Source organism: Chionomys nivalis, chromosome 3 (assembly GCF_950005125.1).
Source record: "Chionomys nivalis chromosome 3, mChiNiv1.1, whole genome shotgun sequence".
Taxonomy (NCBI): Eukaryota; Metazoa; Chordata; class Mammalia; order Rodentia; family Cricetidae; genus Chionomys; species Chionomys nivalis.
Window position 1 is genome coordinate 80,543,425 of NC_080088.1, and position 24,889 is coordinate 80,568,313.

At 44.4% G+C, this 24,889-nt stretch overlaps 1 protein-coding gene across 3 annotated transcripts in view; it reads left to right on the top strand.

Annotated features, from left to right (window-relative positions):
• Nucleotides 1-23,274, top strand: part of Insr (insulin receptor) — a 141,804-nt gene extending 118,530 nt beyond the window's left edge. For 2 of the 3 annotated variants that reach the window (XM_057763844.1, XM_057763846.1), the window contains 9 exons: nucleotides 1,813-1,972; nucleotides 3,546-3,648; nucleotides 5,463-5,530; nucleotides 7,594-7,838; nucleotides 9,182-9,292; nucleotides 9,461-9,620; nucleotides 11,601-11,730; nucleotides 14,722-14,856; nucleotides 18,283-23,274. In XM_057763844.1, coding sequence (XP_057619827.1) covers nucleotides 1,813-1,972; nucleotides 3,546-3,648; nucleotides 5,463-5,530; nucleotides 7,594-7,838; nucleotides 9,182-9,292; nucleotides 9,461-9,620; nucleotides 11,601-11,730; nucleotides 14,722-14,856; nucleotides 18,283-18,637 — 1,467 coding nt within the window. In that variant the 3' untranslated portion in view covers nucleotides 18,638-23,274. The remainder of the gene's footprint in view (nucleotides 1-1,812; nucleotides 1,973-3,545; nucleotides 3,649-5,462; nucleotides 5,531-7,593; nucleotides 7,839-9,181; nucleotides 9,293-9,460; nucleotides 9,621-11,600; nucleotides 11,731-14,721; nucleotides 14,857-18,282) is intronic. The other variant, XM_057763845.1, reaches the window with a different exon arrangement.
• Nucleotides 23,275-24,889: the final 1,615 nt, after the last annotated feature.

A 24,889-nucleotide genomic window follows, 5' to 3' on the forward strand; every position in this document is an offset into this window, starting at 1 on the left:
CCGTGTTTATCCATATGCCCTTATATAGCAAAACTGACTTCATGAAACTTTCAGAGTTCTAGTAACATATAATAAATCCTTATAAGCAGATAGGATTCCTCTGAGGACCCTTTCCTCCTGGAACTGTATCTCTTTTTGGCAGCCAAAGATGGCACTTTAACAATGACTCAGAACATGGAATCAGCACCCTATGACCTGCAGGACAAATCCATTCTTCCTTCCTTCCTTCCTTCCTTCCTTCCTTCCTTCCTTCCTTCCTTCCTTCCTTCCTTCCTTCCTTCCTTTCTTCCTTCCTTCCTGTCTGCCTTTCTTCCTTCCTTTCTTTTGACTTTTATGCATGTATACTATGGTTGTGTGTATCAGTGTTAATAGTGTGAATGTGTGCCACCTGTGTGCAGACACCTGGATGTTCTGGATCTGGACTTACAGGTGGTTGTCAGCCTTATGGGCAATGAAAACCAAACCCAGGCCTCTGCAAGAGCAACAAGTGCTCTAAACTGCTGAGCCCTCTCCAGCCCTAGTTTCTTTATTTTTGATCAAATTTCCCTGTTCATTTTTCTTTGTGTATGTGTGTGTTGTGCATATGTGTGTGTATGAATACAACACAATATGTTGTATGTTCTTTGTGTGGTGTATCTGTCTCTGTGTGATTCTGCGTATGCATCTGTCTGTGGCTGTGGTTTGTACCTGTGTGTCTGTGTGTTGTATCTCTGTGTGTGTATATGTCTATGTGTTGTGTGTTCACAGAGAGCACTTATGCTCCTGATCTTCCATTGCATTCTTTCCTTGCTCTACCCATTAGGCATCTATGGTGATTATCCAGCCTTAGAGATGGGCCTCCCTTGTACCCTCAGCAGCTCTCCTGGGCTTCTGTCCTTTTCTGCTTGATGACTCATTCAGTTGGGAAGAACCTTAGGACTGAGTTCTCCACCCACCTCCTGCACCTCATCCAGCACATTTCTTTTCTCCTTACTAATATCACTTGATGAGCACAGGGGTTCTTACATTTTCTCTTCCCATCCCAGTTCTTAATTGAGGGGTGAGTGATGGAACTACTTGGAAAATTTTGGAATTTTGGGTCTGGTGATCACAGACTTGACAAAGTTATTCCTTAGAGATCCTGGACTCACTCCTAATGAGCCCTGAGTCCATGCTTCTTAGGGTTGTGTGCCCCCAATTTGTTTAGATGTTACATCTAATAAGTCTTCAGAGGAATGCCAAATCTTTTTCTTTCTTCTTTCTTTTTTGAGACAAGGCTGGCCTCAAACTTCTTATGTAACCAGTATAGAAGGGGATGGCCTTGGCCTTCTGCATTTCTGACCTCCATCTTCCTATGTTTGTTGAGAGGCATGTGCACCAGCCTGGTTATGTGGGGCTAAGATGGAACCCAGGGCATTGAGCATGCTAGGCAAGCTCTTTGCCCCCTCAATCACAGCTCCATTATTGCTTTCCAACCAAAGCGAGGGGCAGTGGCATGGCTCAGGGTGGAACCCTTGCTGAGAATCCTCCAGTAAGGGGCTGGGGACCTGGCTAGGTCACAGAGAACTGGCCTCCAGATCACCTGTGCTATGGAGACCAACTTGAGCTTCATGAGACCCTGTCTCAAGAAAGCAAAAGCAACAACTCCATCCTCCCCACAAATAAAAACAGAAAGAAACAAATGAATTCTCAGAGCCTCTGACAGGTCAGACTCTTGCCTTCCTTTTTACTCTCTCTGCTTGACCTGTGTGGGACCTAATTGTGATGTCCCTACCTGGGAGGGATATGCCCAGATGTGCAAAACTCAACTAACCACCTTCTCTTTTCTTCCAGGAGCTGCACCTCTGTGTCTCCAGGAAGCATTTTGCCCTGGAGCGGGGCTGCAGGCTGAGAGGGCTCTCCCCAGGGAACTACAGTGTTCGAGTCCGGGCTACCTCCCTGGCAGGCAATGGCTCCTGGACAGAACCCACCTATTTTTACGTGACTGATTATTGTAAGTCTCCATAGCAACCTGAAGCGGTTGGATCTGTGCTCGGTGCTGTAGGAACGGTAGAACATTTTAAAAAATGGCACTGAGGGAAAGAAGTGGCAGTGCTTTCATTTTGGGTCTACCAAAAATGTGATATAACCAGCTCGATATGTTTGCTGACCCTTTCTACCAAGAGTTCACATCCTCATCACCCACATAAAATTCTGGCCATGCCCATGCACAAACTGTAACCCTGACTTGGGCAGATCCCTGGGGCGTACTAGCCAACCAGTAAGATCTGTGTTCACTGAATAACCTTGCCTCAAAAAATAAGGTATATAGCAAGGAAGGGTTTATGGAGTATTGAAGTGGGGAAAGGGAGTGGGAAATGATGTAATTATAATCTTAAAAAGAAGAAGAAGAAATGACAGCGCTAGGGAGGCAGAGATAGAATCCCGAGCCAACCTGGTCTGCATAGTTTATTTCAGGCTAGTGAGGGCTAACATACTAAGATCTTGTCTCCAAGAAAAAAAACAAAAGAAACAACATGCAAACAGAGAGAGAGAGAGAGAGAGAGAGAGAGAGAGAACTCGATAGGAAGATACTTGATGTAGATCGACCTCTTGGCCTCCATGGGCAAGTAGTACACATGTACAAACACACACATACACACACTGATTAATAATAAAGTATATACTTTAAAGTCATTAATCATTGGAGTGTGTGTGATTAAGACACATTGTATACATGTATAAAATTGTTAAATAGTACATTAAAATTCAAAAAAGTTAAAACTCAAAAATTTTATAAGTTTTCAGAGTATTTTGTTCTGAGTCTAGCCTGGAGGCAGAGACACAAGGCTTGTAAACAGACAACATTTCTTTGCTGAGTTTTATTCAGCCACTGGTATTTACAAATATATCCTATGGGCTATGAGCCAGCAAGTGCAAGGAGGCAGTTTGCTGTCAGTTCACAGGGAAGCTCAAAGTGGGATTGCTCAGGACAGAACTGGTGACAGAAGTCATGATGAAGCATGAGCTGGGAGATCTGCCTGTCTCTGCCTAGTACTGTGAATCCAAGTCTGTATCACCACACCCAGGTTTTCACATGCTTTTATGTGGAGCTCTAACTCAGGTCCTCATGGTTGCAAAGCAAGCACTTTATTGACTGAGCTGTCTCCCATACTTTTCCCCTTCAACTTCGGGTGAATTTTATGACAAACACCAAAAACCCTGAGTCCACTTAGTGTTGCCAGCGTGTATCAGGTGTAGGGTCATCTACTAAAATAGAGTAGCTTCTCATGGCCGTATCCCTGAAGAAAACTGACTCTTCCTCTTAGCAGCCGTCAGTTGCCATGGCTCCCACATGCTGAGAACATAGCCCATAGGACATAGGTCCCACATGTAAAGACCATGTCTTGCTCGAAATAGCCTAGGAATTTGTTTTATTACCCAGGGTGGTATTGAACTCATGATCCTCCTGCCTCGGTTCCCATCCCAATGCCAGGTACGGGGATGACAACAGCCAGTGGTCAGTGGTGTAATTTTTGCTGTCAATACATTTTATCCTAAACTTGTACTTTCTTATTCTGTTGCAGTAGATGTCCCATCAAATATTGCCAAAATTATCATCGGGCCCCTCATCTTTGTCTTCCTCTTCAGTGTTGTGATTGGAAGTATTTATCTGTTCCTAAGAAAGAGGTAAGCAAGGGTGTGCTGGCAAATGGCCAACAACCGACTTTCTTGGGTAAAAACAAACAAACAGTAACATAAATACTGAATTAGATAGAGGCAAGTTTCTTATAAGGTTTACTTAGGGATGTGCCACATGCAATACTCATGGTAATAAGTTTACTGTATAATACTATGATGTACTCTTGATTACAAATTCCCTCTAGCTCACTGATTCTCCCTGCATGCTTCCATTGATAGATTTTTACCCAGATCTTAATATCTACAGCCAGCCTAGAGTTATAGCTGATGAGGAAGCATATATAATTCCATCATGCATTAGTTAATTTCCTGTTGTTGCAATAAAAAACCTTGAGGAGGAAAAGTAGATTTTGTCTTACAGTTCCAGAAGGAGATTCAGTCCACTGTGACAGCGAAGACCCGGCTACAGGAGTATGAGCCTAGTTGTTCACAATTCATCTGGACCCAAAAAGTCAGGAGAGAATAGAAAGTGGGCCTGGGTTGGCAAACTGCAAAGCCCATCCTCAGTGACACACTTCTTCATCAAGGCTTCACCTCTTGTAACCTTCCAAAACAGTGCACACATTCAATGTTAGATCAGTTCTTATTTAAACCACAATGAAGCATAAACATTGGTTGACTTGTTTTTGCTGTTTCAGATAGCTTACAGGATAATGGGTCTCATTATGATGGTTTTGTACATATATATCAGTATAGTTCCTTTTATAGGACCCCCCCCCCCGGCTCCTCTCTCATCCTTACTGGTTCCTTTCTTCCCCAGAAATCATCCACCTTTTTGTTTTAATGTCCCATATGTATGGGACACACACTTACACATCATTTTGTCTCTATCCCTGTTACCCTCTTCTTCTCTCCTTCTAGCACTCTAGCTACTGTTCTGTAATTTATAGCTGTCTTTGTCTTTCTGAGTCTGGGTTATTTTACTTAACCTGATGATGTCCAGTTGTATCTTTGCTCTGTTTTTCTCTGGCAGGGTCTTACACTATAGCCAAGGTTGGCCTTGAACTTGTGATCATCCTACCTCCTACCTCAGCTTCCCAAATACTAGGCCTGCAGGTGTGTGCCTCCCCACCTACAGGTATGCATCAGCCTCATTTTGTCCGTCTCTCCTTTCATTAAAGAGTAAGACAAAAGTTAAGGGAGACAAAGGGAAACACATATTTGATAACTACTAGCAATACCTTTGCCAAATCAGGTAGTTTTTACACAGGGCAGAACAACTTTTGTGTCATTTATCGTGTCACCAATGCACAGCTGACAGACTTTGAAATTCAGTCTACTTTATGGTATGAGGTTCCTTTCTGTTGCTATGATAAAGCACTCTGGGAAAGAAAGGGTTTATTTTAGTTTACATTTACAGGTCACAGTCAGGGCCTGTGTTTCACAAGTAGAAACTCGAAGTAGAAACCATGGAGGAGTGTTTGCTTGCTGTTTTACTGACTCCTGCTCAGCTTGCTTGCTCATACAGCCCAAGACTACCTGCCGAGGGATGATGCCACTGACAGGGGGCTGGACCTCCTGTATTATTATTAAACAAAACATACCCTCTTAGACATGTTCACAGACTAATCTGATCTAGACAATTCCTCAGTTCAGGCTTCTCTTAGATGACTCTAGGCTGTGTCAGGCTGACTAATGAAGGCTAACCTGGACACTAATTAACATTGTTGTCTCTCACTTTCTCTAAGTTGGACAAAATGTAGAACCATGAATCCATTCATGATTTGTAGTATTTGCCTATTTCCAGTGTCCAGAATGCCATGGGATGCTCAAGCTGGTGTGTCTATCTTTTCCTCCTCTAGGCAGCCGGATGGGCCGATGGGACCATTGTATGCATCTTCAAACCCTGAATACCTCAGTGCCAGTGATGGTGAGCACCTCTTCCTTTTTTGTTGGAAGCCAGGACTTCTCCCTTGATTTTCTTTGCCACAATGTTAAGTCATATCTGAGGGTTGGCTAACATCACAGACGGAAGGGAAAAATATCTCAAAGAGGCTGAGAGAAACCCCCTTGAGTGCTGAGCATGCCTGTCTGCCCTTGCTGCAGAGACTCTGCTACTATGGAATTTAGATCCATTGTCTGGACCTGCCTAGGTGGCTTGATAGCATCTTCTTGGGATCTTCAGGCTGGAATTTGAAACTAAAAACTTTGTGCCACAGCCATAGGAATGTTGCAAAGTCAGGACCAGACCCTCCCACCCCAACACACACACAATTTGTCATTCCTGTTAGGAATTAGAAGTCATGATAGGACACTGAGGGAAGAGAAGTGGAGATAATAATGTTGGGAAATGGGTCAGTGGGTAAAATGTTACTGCCCACACCTGAGGACTGAGTATGACCCATAGTGTTCATGTAAACATCTGGGTGCTGTGATATGTACCTGTCATTCCTGCACTGGGGAAGCAGGGACATGGGGCTTAATAGCAAGTCAGCCTGGCTTAATCTGTGAGCTCCAGGTTCAGTGAGAGATCATTGATTGCAAAGGAGGTAGAGCGTGATCAAGGAAGATTCCTATTGTCAGCCTCTGACCTTCATGTGTATAAGTACACATGTGTACTTACCCATAAATGTATGCACACACACACACACACACACACACACAAATGTATATACCCCTATGCACACAAATTGTAAACAAGTGAAGGTAGGATGGGTCAGGTAGGAGCTGGATGAGGGCTAGGGAAACATTTGCTGGTGGTGGTAGCTGAATGTAAACTGATGCTGATGTTGGGAGCTTAGCATTTACACTCAACACCAGTCCTAACTGTCTCTAAGGACAATGGGTGACCTCTAGAGAGAAGACATGCCTCTTTTCCAAGAATTTCATAATTTGGCATATTTTCTTTAAAGCACCTCATGTAGCACAATCAATGTTTGAGTTTCAAGGCATGAAAGTATTGATTGGGCCTGTAGGTTGTTGCCTTGGATAACCCCACTCACTAGTGTTGGTTAGTAGGCTGGGTGGTCCCAAGGAATAGCCAAGCTACAGGCGGCTCAGTCTCTCCTTCTATGTGGTCTCTTGCCTGGTGCCCTTCCCTAGTATGCTCTGTGGGTTCCTAACAGTTAAGGTGGGCTACAAGGCATCTTCTTGCTGAGTCTTATGGACTGAAGAGAATCAGAAGGCCATGAAGGAGTCCAGAGGGTAGCGACAGAGAATCTACCACTTTCTAGGAAGGATTGCTGAGCATTATAGATACTTTTTTCCCAGTCTATTTTAACCTACTCCCTTTCTTCCACCATTCCATTTGCAATTGTCAAACATCTCCAGTAGGAAGTGTCTAACTTGTTTTTAGTCATTACAGTGACAGAATCCTTGACAAAGGCATCTTAAGGGAGTAAGGTTTCATTTTGGCTCACAGTTTCAGGGTGCAGCTCCTTATGGAGCAGAAGTCTTGGCAGCTGGTCACATTGTGTCCAGAGTCAGGAAGCAGAGTGGCAAATACTGCTGCTTAGCACACTTTTGCCTTTTTTATTCAGTCTAGAATTCCAGCCTTCGGGATGATCTGCCCATGTTTAGAGTGGGTCTTTGCACCTCAATTAATTTTATCTAAAAACTTCCTTCATAGACATTCCCCCAAGGCTTGTCTCCTAGGTGACTCAGGGTATTAACCATCACAGGAAGAGACACCATCCAGTGGCAGGGATCTGGAGTCAAGGCGGAAAAGAAGGGGATACAGGACCATCTTAGTGCTTCCTAAGCAGGATCCTGAACTAGCTGTAGCTCATTCCCTGGCTTCTGCATTCTCCTTGATGGTGGCAGAAACTCGTCCTGTTCTGGGTTGTTTACCCAATGCCCAGCCGATGTCTTGAGTCACAGAATGAGTGAATGTTTGTGTATAGCTCAAGAAAAAGTTGTGTTGCGGGGGGGGGGGGGTCTTAGGGGGCCCTTAAGAGGCTGGCTGAGCATACTGTATAGATAAGTGAAAAGTAGTGTTTCCTTCTTCTGTGTACGTGCCCGATGAGTGGGAGGTGCCTCGAGAGAAGATCACCCTTCTACGAGAGCTGGGGCAAGGATCCTTTGGTATGGTGTATGAGGGCAATGCCAAGGATATCATCAAGGGCGAGGCAGAGACCCGTGTCGCAGTGAAGACTGTCAATGAGTCAGCCAGTCTCCGAGAACGGATCGAGTTCCTCAACGAGGCATCGGTCATGAAGGGATTCACCTGCCATCATGTGGTGAGTCTGGCTGGGGAGGGACAGAGGTTTCCTTTCATGCTCCTTGCTAACTCTGCCTCCACTCCCTGGAGCCACCCAGGGAACTGGGTGTAGACTGATGCCTACTCCCCCCTATCTCCACCTCATCTTTTCCCAGCTTACTAGAATCAAACTCTAACTGTCCTGTCACTTTCTAGGATCTTCCTTCGCTTTTCAGACTTTCCCATTGATATTTGTATTATTACGTTTCTTTGCTATTCTTGCCTTCCCTATAACTCTTAACCACACGGAAGGCCACCCCTTTGTGCCTGCCCCCATTCTTTCTTCTCCCAGAAGCCAAAATAAACCTTCCTTGCCTTTCTGTTCCCAGTGTGAGCTCTTTATTTATTGTTGAACCTTATGTTTGTTTATTGTTATAAGGTATATTTAGAGTCCCCTTTTGTGTGACTTATATTGCAGAGAGGTGAACAAAACTTACTCTGATAGGGTATTCATGACAAACCAAAGAAAGGATTCCATTAGAGCTCTAGCTGATGGACCAGTGAGTATATTGTAGCTTGCAAGAGTGTAGGTTTACTTAGAGGCGCATGGACAATGTGCATAGGTAGCTGCATCTCCAAAAAGCCCACTCTAGCATAAGTGATAACTCATGAAAACTTGAATTTCAGTTATCTGCATAACTTGCAGGCACTAAAGAGATGGAGAATCTATTCTTTCTAGAGATTTTATGTGAAAAGGGATGATGGTGGCAGTTTTGAATCTTGTAAATTTTTAGGAACTTTCTTAGACTTGTGAATTGTTTACTTCCTTAGTCTTAAGAAACTTCCCTCCAGGATGGAATGCTTCAATTCAGAAGAAATTGATATGTATCATCTCCTAAATACCCTGCTCTTACTGATGTGGAAGCAAGTTCCTGACCTCCCTCTTAGATATCTATTGCAGGGAAGACATTTCCCAAAATAGATGTATGAATGGCATATTGGGAGAGTGGTGCTAGGAAAAATTGAAAAAGAGAGAGAAAGGATTGTGGAGTAAATTTGAGTAAAGTCTAAAAGGATGTGAGACTGAACCATGTATACATGAGAGGAGACAGGCCAAGGAGAGGAGGAACTGCAAAGGTCTGGAGGTAAGAACATGGCTTATATACTGAGGAACATTAAGCAGGTGAGATTTGCTGGGATGTGCTATACATGAGTGGGTCTTTTTGCTTCCCCATACTAGGGCTGGCTGGGCTTCTTCCAAGTGTGGAGTGGCCTGTGTGCTGTGGGCACCAGACAGAGAGTTCATGACAAGTTGAAATAATACCTGGATCCTCTTTGAGTTACCTTCATGCTCTTTGAATCACTTCCATGCTTGTCCTACAGGTTCGCCTCCTTGGGGTGGTGTCCAAAGGTCAGCCAACACTGGTAGTGATGGAATTGATGGCTCATGGAGACCTGAAGAGTCACCTCCGTTCCCTGCGTCCGGATGCTGAAGTGAGCTTCCTCTAGGTCCCTAGAAGGGCACCTGCTCTTAAGTGTACCAAACTTGCTAAGTGCAAACCCATATTTTGACTTTGTAACCTTGGCTATGTTCCCCTTACCCTGCAAGAGATAATTTAGATGGCAGCAGAGAGCTAATTGCAACCCTTGTTTTGACTTTAGAATAACCCAGGCCGTCCTCCCCCTACCTTGCAAGAGATGATTCAGATGACAGCAGAAATTGCTGATGGCATGGCATACTTGAATGCCAAGAAGTTTGTGCACCGGGACCTGGCAGCTCGAAACTGCATGGTTGCTCATGATTTTACCGTCAAAATTGGAGGTGTGTCTTGGAATCCTTTAGTACACACCCACATGTGTATGTGTGTAGAATGGCAGGGTCTGGGGTTCAGAACTCAGGTCCTCATGCTTGCCTGAAAAGTACTTTTACCCACTTCTGGGCACTTTCCTAGCCCAAAAGTCAACATTTCTGTTCTAGTTTCCTGCCTGTTTCTATCATAATTAAGTAAATAAAAAAAACAAATAAAGCACCTTGGGGAGGAAAGAGTTTGTTTCAATTTGTCCATCACTCAGGGAAGGCAGGGCAGCAACTTGAAGCAGAAACCATAAAAGAATGCTGCTTGGTGGTTTGCTCTGGCTTGTGCTTAGCTAGCCCAAGAATCTCTGCCAAAGAAATGGTGCTGTCCAGAGTGGACTGGACCCTCCTATAACAACTAACCATTAAGACAGGCCCCCATAGTCTTGCCCCGAGGCCAATCTGATCTAGGTGGTTCTTTAATGGAGGCTTTCCTCTCAGGTGACTCTAGCCTGTGTCCAGGTGACAGTTAGTACTTCCTACTACAAGACCGAAGGTTGAGTCAGAGAATGTAGGAGATAGCAGAAGTAGATGTGAAATGTCTCGATGACTGCTTGGAGTGTGTGGATAGGATGGGAGGGCCCAGGACAGTGAGGTGTAAGGCTGAGCTGAAAGCCAAGAAGCAGGCATGCAAGTGCTTCATAACTCATAAGACTTGCCTCTCCTCTACAACACCAATGAGAATCAGGAAGATGGTAGCAGGTAGGGAGGTGAACCTATGTGTGATTCCAAGAGATATTCTTGTACATAACAACAGGAGTCATGCAGGAATGTGACCCAGTGATATCATCCTGCATGAACTATATGAAAGAAGATGGGACACATGTTGTAAGAAGGCCTCTTGGTCATTCTGGCCGCTTGGCAGCTCAGACCCGAAATAACCACACAGAAACTATATTAATTAAATCACTGCTTGGCCTAGTAGCTCTAGGTTCTTATTGGCTAGCTCTTACATATTAATTTAACCCATCTCCATTAATCTGTGTATTGCCACATGGCTGTGGCTAACCAGGTAAAGTTCCATCCAATGTCTATCTCCGGCAGGGCTACATGACTTCCCTCTGACTCTGCCCTCTTTCTCCCAGCAGTCAGTCTAGCTTTCCCACCTAACTAAGTTCTACCTTGCTATAGGCCAAGCCAGTTTCTTTATTAACCAATGGTATTCACAGCATACAAAGGGGAATCTCACATCAGACATGATTCTGTACTTATGATCCTAAAGACCTTCCTACATTAATGAGAAACCCTGCCCCCCAAAACCCAGGTGTGGTGGTGCATGTATCCTGACACTTGCGGAGGTAGAGGCAGGAAGATCAGTAGCTCAATGTCATTCTCAGCAACATGGCAAGTCCTAGGCTGTCCTAGAATATGTGAGACTGTCTCAGAAAAAGAAACAAAAACAATGGGAACAGGAAGGGGTATGATTCTATTCATATAGCTGCCCTTGTATAGTGGGATGTTACCGTGGTGGAGGATGCACAGGGGAGAGATGGAGGTGAGCCTGGTTTGTTCAAAGGGAATGAGAAGTGAGATGCATTGGAGAGAGATGTAGAGCCAGAAAGCCTTGGTTGCCCACTGTTTGGGGGTGTGAGCAAAAGACAAGGTCAAAAGGGGACCCTCAACTTTTGGTTTTGGGGTGAGCAGCTGAGTCACGGTAGCAGGAGGTTGGCTGGAAAAAGGCAAAAGGTCTGTTCGGGACACTGGGGAAGGAGTAGGTGGGAAAGATGAATTGTTGAGAGCTTCAGGCCAGACTGTTGGTTCTTTGTCGTTAGGGACCTCTTTTCCCCTTCCTTTACATGGTAGCCCCTGTTCTCCATCCACAGCCTCAGGTACAGGCCCCCGAACTCCTTCTTGGGGAATTTCTGTACTCTCTAGTGGTGTTGTGTTGGGTGGAACACTCGATGCTAGGATGATGAACTGAAAAACGTGTGAACTATTTGTTGTCAGACTTTGGAATGACCAGAGACATCTATGAGACAGATTACTATCGGAAAGGGGGCAAGGGCTTGCTGCCCGTACGGTGGATGTCACCTGAGTCCTTGAAGGATGGAGTCTTTACTGCTTCTTCTGATATGTGGTAAGTTATGCATGCATGGGTAGATGTCTGTATGGGGTTTAAATTCCTGCAGGAGTCCCACTGATGGAAGGCAGGGAAGCCTGCCTTCCACATATTGAAATGAAGGTAGCTCTTTCTGGGTCCTTGTGCATTGATTGAGAATGGTTTTAGAAGAATTTATTTATGAATTATGACATAAATTGTTGCAGGTGTGTGTGCATGTGTGCACATGTGTGCGTGTATGTTCACATGCTGTAATGAATCTTTCTCTATCCTGTCATCCAGCTCCCAAATAATGACACAAAGACTTATTAATTATGAAAGCTCAATCTATAGCTTAGGCTTCTTCCTAACTAGCTCTTATAACTTGGATTAACCCATTTATATTAATCTACATTCTATCACGTGGCATTACCTCTCTTCTATCTTTTTTTTAATTAATTTTTTATTGAAAATTTCTACCTCCTTCCCTCCGCCCACTTCCCTCCCTTCCCTCCACTCCCCCTCCCCTCCCCCTCCCTCTCCAGTCCAAGGAACAGTCAGGGTTCCCTACCCTATGGGAAGTTTAAGGTCCTCCCTGCTCCCCCCAGGTCCAGGAAGGTGAGCATCCAAACAGACTAGGCTCCCACAAAGCCCGTCCATGCAGTAGAATCAAAACCCAGCGCCACTGTCCTTGGCTTTTCCGTCAACCTCCACCGTCAGCCACATTCAGAGAGTCTGGTTTGATCACATGCTCCATCAGTTCCAGTCCAACTGGCCTTGGTGATCTCCCATTAGATCAGTCCCGCTATCGCGGTCCTGACTTCCTTGCTCATGTTCTCCCTCCTTCTGCTCCTCATTTGGACCTTGGGAGCTCAGTCCAGTGCTCCAATGTGGGTCTCTGTCTCTATCTCCATCCATCGCCAGATGAAGGTTCTATGGTGATTTGCAAGATATTCATCAGTGTGGCCACAGGATAAGGCCAGTTCAGGCACCCTCTCCTCTGCTGCCCAAGGAACAAGCTGGGGACATCTCCTTGGACACCTGGCAACCCCTCCAGAGTCAAGTCTCTTGCCAACCTTAAAATGGCTCCCTTAATTAAGATATCTACTTCCCTGCTCCCACATCCACCCCTCCTCCATCCCAACCATCCCATTCCCTCAAACTCTCCCCATCCTCCCCTTCTCCCTTCTCTCTCCTCATCTCCCCTTATCCCCACCCCACCCCCGTGCTCCCAACCCCTGTCCGGCACTCTTGTCCACTTCCAATATCCAGGAGGATAACTATATGTTGTTCTTTGGGTTCACCTTCTTATTTAGCTTTTCTAGAATCACGAATTATAGGCTCAATGTCCTTTATTTATGGCTAGAATCCACTTATGAGTGAGTACATACCATATTCATCTTTTTGGGTCTGGGTTACCTCACTCAGGATAGTGTTTTCTATTTCCATCCATTTGCATGCAAAATTCAAGATGTCATTGTTTTTTTACCACTGAGTAGAACTCTAAAGTGTATATGTGCCACGCCTTCTTTATCCTGTTTTCTCTCCATGTCTCCTGGCTTCTCCTGCCTCTTGATTCCTCTTCTTTTTTTTTTTTCTTTTCTCAGAAATCCCACCTCTACCTCCTGCCTAGCTATTGGCTGTTCAACTCTTTATTAAACCAATCACAGCAATATATCTTCACACAGTGTACAAATATCCCACAACAGTGCACACAGGTTTCCATGTCTCCATTTGGAAGGCATGTGACAGCCTTGGGCATAGTTCTTTTTCAGGTGCCATCTACCTTGTTTTCTCCTCTCTCTCTCTCTCTCTCTCTCTCTCTCTCTCTCTCTCTCTCTCTCTCTCTCTCCTCTCTCTCTGTCTCTCTGTCTCTCTCTCTGTCTCTCTCTCTGTCTCTCTCTGTCTCTCCTCTGTCTCTGTCTCTCTGTCTCTCTCTCTCTGTCTCTCTCTCTCTGTCTCTCTCTCTCTCTCTCTCTCTGAGACAGGCTTTCTCTATAGCTTTGCAGCCTATCCTGGAACTAGTCCTTATAGACCAGGCTGGCCTCTGCCTCCCAAGTGCTTGGATTAAAGGCGTGCACCCACACTGCCAAACTTCTACCTTGGTTTTTTTAAACAGTGTCTCTCACTGACCTGTAATTTTCTAAATTGGTTAGGTTTGCTGGCCAGAGATCTCAGGATTCTCTGCTTCCCCAGTGCTGGGATTACAAGTGTTCACCACTACACCCAGCTTCTTCCTTACCCCATTTTCATATGTATGTGGTTGTTTGCCTGTGTGTGCACACCAAGTGTGCATTCATGCATGTAGAGTTCTGAGGTTGATATTGGAAATTATCCTTGACTGCTCTTCTACTTTATTCACTGAGGCAGGGTCTCTCAATCAAACCCAGAGATAGTCAAGGTACGATGACTATTCTTGCTAGTCAGCCAGCTTGTTCTAGGGATCCCCTGTCTCTGCCTTCTGAGGCTGGAATTACAGCTAGGTTACTATGCCCACCTGGCATTTACATGATTTTCTGGGGATTTGAACTTCTATCCTCAGACTTGTCGGGCAAGCACATGAGCCACTGAGTCATCTCCCCAGCTAGCCCTGCTTTAAACAAAAGACACACAGAGTTAGATGTGTGTCTGTGTCTTTATGTGTTCCGAGGAACATGCCACAGCACATGTGTGGAAGTCAAAGGTAACTTACAGGAGTCACTTCTCACCTCCCACCATATGGGCCCTTGGGATCTAATTCGGGTCATTAGGCTTGGCAGCAAGAGCCTTTGCCTACTGAGATATCTTGCTGGCCTGTACATCCAGCTCTTTACATGGGTTTTGGGCAATCAGGTACTCATACTTTGGTGGAAAGCACTTGGCCAACTGAGCTTTTGTTTCAGTCTGTCAATTGTTTTACTTGGCCAGCCAAGTTCTCGTAAGTCAAAAGAGGTATGAATGGATATGTTTGAGAGAGAGACAGGGTGTGTGTGTGTGTGTGTGTGTGTTTAGTTGACATCTTTGTTAACTGCTCTCAATTATCATTGACAGGTCCTTTGGGGTGGTCCTTTGGGAAATCACTAGCCTGGCTGAGCAACCATACCAAGGCCTATCTAATGAACAGGTGTTGAAATTTGTCATGGATGGAGGCTATCTGGATCCACCTGATAATTGTCCCGAGAGACTGTAAGTATAGTAAAGAGGTGAAGAGTGTGATGAGTCTATTCAAAAGGCTTTGTACTTTATATGTTTTGTGTCTGTATATCCCAGGTGTATATGAATGTGTTGGGTTTGCAGGCCTTAGGCCCACATGTATGTTTGTATAGCATGCCTTTACTTATAGGCTTGTGTTTGCATATTGCATTTTGGATGCAGACTTACATTTTCACATATGCCTACATATGTGTTTATGTCTGCATATATTTATGCCTCTTCATGTGTCATGCAGTCTACATGTATACATCTGTTTTAAAGATTTATTTTTAAACTTAGGTATGTGGGTGTTTTCCTGCATGTATATACATAACTTACATGTTTGGTGTCCAAGAACACTGGAAGAGGGTGTCAGATTCCCTGGACCTAGAGTTACAAGTAGTTGTGAACCAATACATGGGTACTGGGAGCTAAACCTTGGTCATCTTCAAGAGGCATAAGTCCTCTTAACCACTGAACCATCTCTTTAGCTCCTTAAAAATTTTTAAAATGCTTCTGTACATACCTGTTCTTCATACATGTGTGGAGACCAGAGGGCAACCTTGGGCATCATTCACCTCCTTTGAGTCATGGCCTTCCGTTGGCATTCCACTCATTTATTCAGCTAGGCTGGAGGCCAGCTGTAGAGTTCCCAGGATCTCCTACCTCTACCTCCCCAGCACTGGGATTGTAAATGTGTATATTTTTTAATGTAGGTTCTGATGAACTAACTCAGGTTCTCAGACTTGAGGGGCAAGCACTTTACTGACTGAACCATCTCCCAACCTTGCATACCAAATCTTTATAACCATTTTGTGTTTCTATCTGTGTCTTCATGTAGGTGCTTGGCATTTGTCTTGTGTTTGTATTTTTCTCTTCACATTCAAAAGTTTCTGAACATTGCCCTTTCCTAACCAGACCAGTCTGTAACTGGTTGAGAACTGGGGTGTTTACCTGTGATGATTAGTTTTCATTATCAACTTGACACAATCTAGAATTGTCTGGGAGGAGAGCTGTCTAGGTAACATTGGCTGTGGGCATGTCTGTGGGGGATTGTCTTGATTATGCTAATTGATGTCACCTACCATCCGACTGTTGGTGGCACCATTTCCTACGCAGGGCAACCTGACTGCATAAAGTGGAGAAAGCGAACTGAGCCAGCGAGCACGCATTCGTTCTCTATGTGTCTTGTGATGTGACTAGCTGCTTTAAGTTCCTACCGCCTTCCTTCCCCCACTCAGATGGTCTGAGCCTGGAATTGGGAACTAAAATTAACCCTACTTCCCTAGGTTTCTTTTATTGGGGGCATTTTGTCATCATAACAACTGGAAAGGAGACTGAGCCCCAGGGCAGAGGTCCACAGCCTTTCCCTAAAGGGCTCTATTATAAATATCGATAGCACAATGCTCCACAGCCTTTCCCTAAAGGCTCTATTATAAATATCAATAGCACAATGGGTCTATTATAAATATCGATAGCACAATGGGTCTATTATAAATATCGATAGTACAATGGTCCACAGCCTTTCCCTAAGGGCTCTATTATAAATATCGATAGCATAATGGTCCACAGCCTTTCCCTAAGGGCTCTATTATAAATATCCATAGCACAATGGCTGCGCAGTTGTATCTTGAATACAGTCATTGGCATCGTGTAGATGCATGGATGAGACCCTATTCATTAGCTGTCACTGCTGGGAAATATCCGAGAAGTTTAGCTTAAGGAGGAAAGACTTACTGTGGCTCACATTTTCAGTCTCTCTCCATGCACACTTGACTCAGCTACTTAGAGCTCTGGTGAGGCAGAAGGTCAAGGGTGGTAAGATGAGAGCGGAACTGAGGCTGGAGGTAAAATGTACCCCTTAGATTCATACCTCCAATAACCCGCTTCCTTCAACAAGGTCCTTCCTCTTAGTGTTCCTTTTACTCCACTGATGGTTTCATCCATTGACTAGGTTAGTGCCCTCATGATTCAAACACTTCCCCAGAGCTGTACCTGGAAACGTGTTGCATCAACAGCTCAGTGTTTGGAGGCATCTAAGAAACAGTATTATACTCTGTGACAATAAAACTTTATAGACACATGCAGGGGGCCAGATTTCATTCAAGGTCTGAAATTTGCTGTAGGTCAAGTTACATGGGAGAAAGGAAAAGGTCAAAATGCAAATGGAAGTCCTTGGTTCCTGTTCTTAATGTTTTGGACTGAGTAAAGTAGAAGCCTGGGGCTCTTGGGGAATCTGTAAGAATGAGGTATGGATTCTTGTATGATGTTAGGCACCAGTGTACCTCAGTCCTGTAAATACTGCAGAGCCCACCAGGCTGGTTCTATGACTAAAGCCCATCCTGACATTTTCTTTTGATATATGAGGAGGAGGCTCCCTATGTTCAGTTCATATAGCTGTACCTGCCAGTGCTCAAGGATACCAGCCCTGAAGATTCTTTAAGTCTAGAATGACTTTTGGGTACAGGTAAGCCTCAGCAAGCAGTTTCAGACAGGAGCGAGACATACCGGTAACTCCTGAGACACCGGAGACTGGGGATGTGTAGGGGAATAAACGATGTACAGTACAATGCCTGTCCAGTTCCTCACCTCTGTTACCGTGGTAAAACCTGACTGCAAGCAATTTAGGGGAGGAAGACCTTATTTGGATCACTAATGGGGAGGTCAAAGTAGGAAGCAGCTAGTCAGGTCACATTTGCAGTCAAGGGCAGAGAGAAATAAGTATGTGATCTTTCTTTGTTTGCTCTCGGCTTGCTTTCCACATTCTCGTGAAGTTTAGGAGGCCCTGCCCAGGGTGTAGTGTTATCCTCACAGATCCAGGTCTTGCCTTGTCAACTGACAACCAAGACAACCCCCACGGGCATGTTAGCATTCCAACCTAATCTAAACTTTCCCTAGTTGGGGCCCTTTCCCTGGTTGACAGCTTCTTGGCTCCACTGTTATTTTCTCCTCCCCTTTCCCACCTTTTTCCTCTTCCCTCCCCATTCCTTCCTTTCCCAATCTTTTCCTTTTCTTTCCATTTCCCATTCTTTTTTCCTTTTCCTCTGCCCTCCCTCTTCCTCCACTGAGCACTGTCCCTCTTTGTCCTTTTAATTTAGAGGCACTGGTCTCACTGAGTTGCCCAGGCTGGTCTGAAAGTCACTCTAACGTGGCAGGCCTTGAATTTATAGTCATCCTACCCTAGCCTCTTGAGTAGCTGGGATGACAGGCCTGCCCTACCAAGTCTTGCCTGCTTGCTTTTCACAGCCATCTTCCAATTCCACTAGAATTGTCAGTCCAGCCTTGACTGCCATATGTACAGCCACAGCCAAGGCAAGGAGTCTACTACTTGGATGTGGTCTATAGTGGGGTGGAGTATGAGGGAGCTGCTTGGCTTGGCTGCATATTAAGCCTCATCCACCCTGGTTCTTGTTCCTGCAGCACTGACCTGATGCGCATGTGCTGGCAGTTCAACCCCAAGATGAGGCCAACCTTCCTGGAAATTGTCAACCTGCTGAAGGATGACCTCCACCCCAGCTTTCCAGAGGTTTCCTTCTTCTACAGCGAAGAGAACAAGGCTCCCGAGAGTGAGGAGCTGGAGATGGAGTTCGAGGACATGGAGAATGTCCCCTTGGATCGGTCCTCTCACTGTCACAGGGAAGAAGCTGGGGGCCGGGAAGGAGGGTCCACTCTGAGCATCAAACGGACCTATGATGAACACATCCCATACACCCACATGAACGGGGGCAAGAAGAATGGGCGTGTGCTCACCCTGCCCAGGTCAAACCCTTCCTAACAGCGCCTGCTGGGGAAGAACTCTTTCTTTTTTAAAACTCTTCTCTAGTTTGACCGCCTCCAGGAAACTCAGGATTATCAGGACTCTACCCAGATGTGAAACTGAGCTCAGAGATAGTTCATACACGTTTCTGTTTGTCTTTTGACCTAAAAATACACACGTGTGATTGCCAACCCTGCAAGCCAGTGGAGGGCTAACTGTGAACCTAGAGGGGTTGGGCTTTCCACGGACACGTCCCCCTCTCCCATCCACGGTTTCAAACCAGGATTTTGTTGTTGCTGTTGTTTTCCTCATAGGTTGAAAGAATGCACCTGTTTTTACAGGCATTTCTCTTTTCTTGCTAGTGTCTGAGTTACAGTTAGTTGTCAAGGACAGAATTTATTTATGGAACACAAGTAAGAAAGCTAAGGAGAGAGAGACAGAAAAAAACAAAAACCCAACCCACAGCACCCTGTTCTAGAATTACATGCTTTGTAGGGTTGGGCTTTGAGAAGATTTTATTAATCTGAGAGAGGGGCTTTATTTTAGCTTTTCTTTCTTCATTCACAAAATCAGTTCCTCAAATTGACCAATAGCTGCTGCTCTCATATTTTATTTTGGGAAAGGGTGTGTAGTCCTCTGTGTGTGCTTCTGTTCACACCTGTGTGTGTTTGCGTGCGTGTCGTGTCCAGGCTAGAGATCACAGGGTGGGGTGGGGATTGTGTGTGTGTGTGTAAAACATTATCTGGACTGATGCTTGGGGAATTTATTGGCTCATGAAGCTCCTGCTGCTTGGAGTGGGTGACCTCACCCTGTCCTTCCTTCTTAGGATCTCAGTGTCTATGCCATCTAGAGATGCTTCTCGGTCATTTCAGAAGTCTTGCTCAGGTGTCTTCTTTCCCTCCCTTTGGCAATGTTTTCTAAAAACTGAGGGAGGACCATTTGGTCTGGATTCATCAAGGGTGTTTGGAAGACCAAACAAAGCAAAGGACACACACACACACAAATACACACACCGGACAGAAGTAGAAAGAAGTCAGATAATAATTTTTAGAGTATATTTGTAACATATTTAATGCTTAAGGAATCTCTGGCATGAGCCTAATAAGTTATTATTTCTTTGGGGGCAGAGGAAGTAGTGGGCACACCTGCCTGTGTAGGGAGACAGGAGGGAATGGCCTCTTGTGTTTGGTCTTTGAAGCACATGTTTTTTTCGGGGAATTATACCACATTAGCTGCTAGCCCTTTAGGACACTGTGAGGCCTTGTGGAGTATATGGGAAACTGGATTTTTGACTGATTCTTCTAGCAAGTTGGACTGGATGTCTCTTGCTTGCATACACTGGTGGTCCTGGAGCTAAGCTGGCCTTCCAGAACACCTGTGTTCATCTTTGGGTTTTTCTCTGCTTGTGTACCTCACCTCTTCAAGGCCTACTTGTTGCTCAGTCATTGTATAAACACAGTAAACTCATCCCAAAGACCAACGACACAGGAGGACTTTGAGAACACTAAGCAATATAAGGAGATGCCCTCTTGGGATAGCTGTTGGTCTCCTCCCCCGGGGGACATCGGCTGTTCTCCACACTAAACTCCCACAGCTGCCCTTGGTTCCCAGGGACCTCAGCTCGGGCAGGTGTGGTGCCTGAGTCTCTTTCTCAGGTGCTAATGTTTCAGTCCCTAGAGACTACAGTCTGGAGGAGAAGACATCAGAGACTTTCTTCCCACCACCAAGAACTCCTGAAAGGATGTGAACCCACAGCTTCCTCTCTTTGCATAAAACTACAGCTGCTCAAGTAAAAGAAGCAAACAGCCATGGTGAACTCATGGATCGGGACTCAGAATCCTCCCACACGTTCTTCCCTGCCTGTGTTTCCCCACAAATATCTGATACCTTTCTTCTCCTCTAAGAGATGTGAGATAAAGACACAGTGTCCACCCCAAAATCCTCCTAATTCTTGGTTGAGAACACAAGTAGACATAGATTCTGATTGCCAGTTGCTGTCAACTTTATATTAGAAAAGTGACGGATGTAAATTGTTACCAGGGAACTCAGTGGTTGGTACAAGAAGAAACAATCAGTTATTTTCACCCAAATCACTTTGTAACTAGAGGGTTTGTGCATCAGTGGAAGACATGTAGGTCTGATATTTGTTGTTTCTTTTTCCTTTTCACAGTAAATTTGTAGTGGTCAGATGCTACACTAGCAGGAATTTCCACATTTTTCTAATTCAAAAGGTTTTCTTATATTACTGGGGAAAGTATTTATTTTAATATATAAAATCACTCTTGAAAATCACTTTTGTAAAAAAATGGTGTGCATGTAAATTTTTTTTTATCAAGGAAAAAATAAAAACAGGTGAGTGTGGGTCATGTTTTTATTTCTCTCAGCACAGTCTACCTCAGTATCTTGTTAGGATGAGGTTCAGTCACAGGCGTCGAGGCTTTGGAATTCTGGCTGGATCGTGCTCTGAGTTGGGGAGCTGTGTACCAGCTGATTTCTGAATGCCACAGACTAGGAAGAACTTTGAGGTAGGGAGTTGGAATGAAGTTAGAACCTTCCTGTGAACCCGGATTTTTCTCTTCATTGGTATTCTTCTGAGTGTAACCTTATACAGCTTTCTGTTGATGCACACTCCTCACACACAAGCCGTGCTTCAGTCCTCTCTGTGAGGTCCTCACATTCAGGTCTTTTGGGGAGAGCTGATGAGCTAGCACCGACAGCTGTCGTACGAAATCTCCCAGACATGAATGCAAAGGCACTTTGAGTTCTCTGACCGTTATTTCTCAGTCCTTTTCAGACCTGTGAGGCTTTGGGTGTCTGAGGGCACCTCCTATACAACCAGCTAGTATGAGAGCATTTGGGAAAAATCCTAATCCAAAACCCATCAGTTTCTTGAACATATTTTAAGCAATAAAATAGGAGCCCTCTATTAGGATTTGGTTGCCCTCAAGCTGACACTGTTTGACCTTGTGCAGTTTTGGGAAGTCTGGAAGTCAAGGCAGGGCCAGCATGGCCCCTGTTTTCAGGCTTCCCATTTCTTCATCTTAGGGCACAGCCCTTGAAAGTTCACTCTTCTCCATCTTCTCTGGAGAGGTGTACCAACTTGGGATGACCCTATCAAAAAGGACTTCACCAATTCCATTTTGATATCTAATGCTGCTTGGGAGGGAATAAGTAGCTGTTGGGTTACGAGACTCATTTTGGCTTCAGAAGATGTTAGCTTTGTAAGTAAAGAATCTTGGGACCTAGAAAATCATGGCTATCCTGAGAGTTTGTAGTGATGGGTGAGAGGGGAACAAAAAAAACAAAACAAAACAAAACTAGGTTACATTGACACTTCACTGTGTGTTTTGGAAGATGTCTCATCATTTTAAAAGTCTTTTTATGATCATGGTGAAAGCCACACAGTCATTTCTTCCAGGATAATAGCAGATATGTTTTCTGTCTGGTTCAATGATATCAAGCACACACCAGGAAATGTTCATGTTCTGGAGCCCTTCTAGATGCTTCCTGTCGTTTGAAGCTAACTGGAAGGGAAGAGCACTAATGGTTTTCTGGAGTTAGGCTGAGCACAGTTTGGGAGAATGTGGAAATGGGCAGGGAGAGCTGCATGTCTATTTCTGTGGCTATTGGGAGTGATGTCACCAGTACAAGCACAGGTCACCCTTATTATCTTACCAGGACAGATAGTCTACCATGCAGAATGATTAATTATGGGGTTAAGGACTATAAATTTATTTGAAGTCCACCATAACACTGGCCAGTGAGCAGTATCACTGTGCAAGTCTAGTTCAGACTGGCAATCTTAGCAGATGAGTGGCTGTCATTCTACCAAAGGTTTTTCTAGTTAGTTCCTGATAGGTGGATGTGTTCTGGATACTAGCTGGTGACTTCATGAGAACATATAATCTTCAAAAATTATAGTTGTTTTGAACATGGATAAGAAAAATGCTGATTTTGTATAAATGACACACATGGGGTAGAGCCATTTTAAAAAACCTTCCAGAATGTTCCTCAGAATATTAATTTACACAGAGATGAGGTTGTGAAATAGGAATAAATGATTATCCCTTGCCGTTTAAACTTTTAAGAGGCCATGACTGAAGGCATATTTATCCTCAGGTGATCCTCAAGAAATAGAGATCAGTGAGTATTTGCGCTTACTTGATGCCAGTCAAGGTTCAGAATCAGTCTCTGGTCAATTTTTTATCCATATGTGAGCCACTAAAAAAGCAAAACAAAGCAAAACAAAACAAAAACTTGTTAAAAACTAGATCTTGAACCTGGGACCCATGTTATCATTTGAGAAGGAAGGACCCTAATGTGTGTGTGTGTCCGTGTGTCCGTGTGTCTATGCACATGTCCAGGAATGGCTTGTTTGGTCCTTATCCTTTGTATCAAAGTTGCTGCTCCTTGCCCCTTTATGTGCCTGGGTAGCTACACCCCATATATCAGCAGTGTGGGATCAAATGTGCCACAGTGCTGTAGAAAACTCCAAAACTCAAACCCCACCTAAAACAGTGATGTTTTCTTATAAGAGCCAAGTAGCATCATGTACAGAATATGCCTTCTTTGTGAGGGGAGGGGAGGGGCTGAAATTGTTCTGCATGTACAATACAGGCTAATTACTTGTTTATATTAAAATTTGGAATAAATTATCTGAGACTGTTTTTTTATGTGGTATCCAGGTTGGTCTGGGTGGAGTTGTGACTTTGAAATTTATTAAATGAAAACTTGGGAAATTGTGAGTTATTTGTGTGTGTGTGTGTGTTTATGGATGCAGATGCACATGTGTGTTAGTGCTCATGTGTGCAAGTGCAAGCATATGTGCAGAGGACAGCTTCAGATATTGTCTCTCAAGTGCTTTCCACCATTACTTTTGAGACAGGATTTTTCATAGCTGACCAGCCAATGAATTCCAGTGATATGCCTGCTTCTGCCTCTAGTGCTGGGGTTGTAAGCACATGCCACCGTGGATGACTTTTTTAATGTTGGTTTTTGGGCTTAAACATTTAAAGGGGGGTAACTGGTGCTAATAGTCATTCTGTAATGCAAAGTGCATTTAGTACAACTTCAGAGGTCCTCATAGTCTTTCACAGTCTCAAGACCCCCTGAAAGTCAAGACCACACAACACATCTTGGAAAAGCAGTGCAGACTGTCTTGAAATCTCCTCTGCCAAGGCTATCAATTCAAAGCTCTTCAATTTAGCTTCAGACAGACTTTTAGGACAAGGGCAAAAAGAAGCCTCATTCTTTGCCAAAACATCACAAGAATGGTCTCTAAGCCTCTTAACCTCTGAAACTTTTTTTGAGCTGGGCTTTCACAGTTCAAATCACCTTGAGCACTGTCTTCCATGCTCCCACTGGGATAAATCATTAAGCCCCACCTAAAGTATCCAACCATTTTTCTAGTCCAAAATCCCCAAATCTTCCATATTCTTCCCACAGACATCTTGGTCAAGCCTATCATAGCAATACCCCAGTTTCTGGCACCAATTTCTGTCTTAGTCATTGTTCTATTGTGAAGAGTCACCATGAGCAAGGCAGCTCTTATGAAAGAAAGCATTTAATTGGGGCTTGTCTACAGTTTCAGAGGTTTAGTTCATCATCGTCATTGCAGGGATTGTGACAACATGCAGGCAGGCTCCTGGAGCAGTAGCTGTGAGCTACATCAGATCAGTGTGCAGAGCAAGAGACTCTGGGCCTGGAATAGGCTTTTTGAAACTCCAAAGCCCACTTTCTCCAATAAGGCCACACCTAATTGTTTTTAATCCTTTCAAAGAGTGTCACTCCCTGATGACTAAGCATTCAAATATGTGAGCCTTGGGGACCATTCTTATTCAAACCACAGCACAAGCAATGTGTAACTCAGGTCTTGGTGCCTGGAAGGTGTGATGACTTATCTTGGTTGTCAGATTGCTGGTTGATTGGCAGGAAGGGGAAGCACTCTGTGGGCTGTACAATCCTTAGGCAGGTAGGCCTGCTATATACAAATAAGAAAGCTGAGAGTCAGCCAGTAGGCAGAATGTCTTCATGGTTTCTACCTCAAGCTCTTGCTTTGAGTTCCCGCCTTAGTTTCCTTTGGTGATGGACTAAATGAATCCTTGCCTCACCAGTCGCTTTTGATCAGAGGGTTTATTATGGCAAAAAACAAACAAACGAAAAACCAAGCACACAAGGCAATCACTTTACTCACGGAGCCATCCCCAGCCCAAAGTAGTGAGCTCTGAGAGGAGACTTACAGATCTTCAGCACAGAAAACTGGAAGTTAGA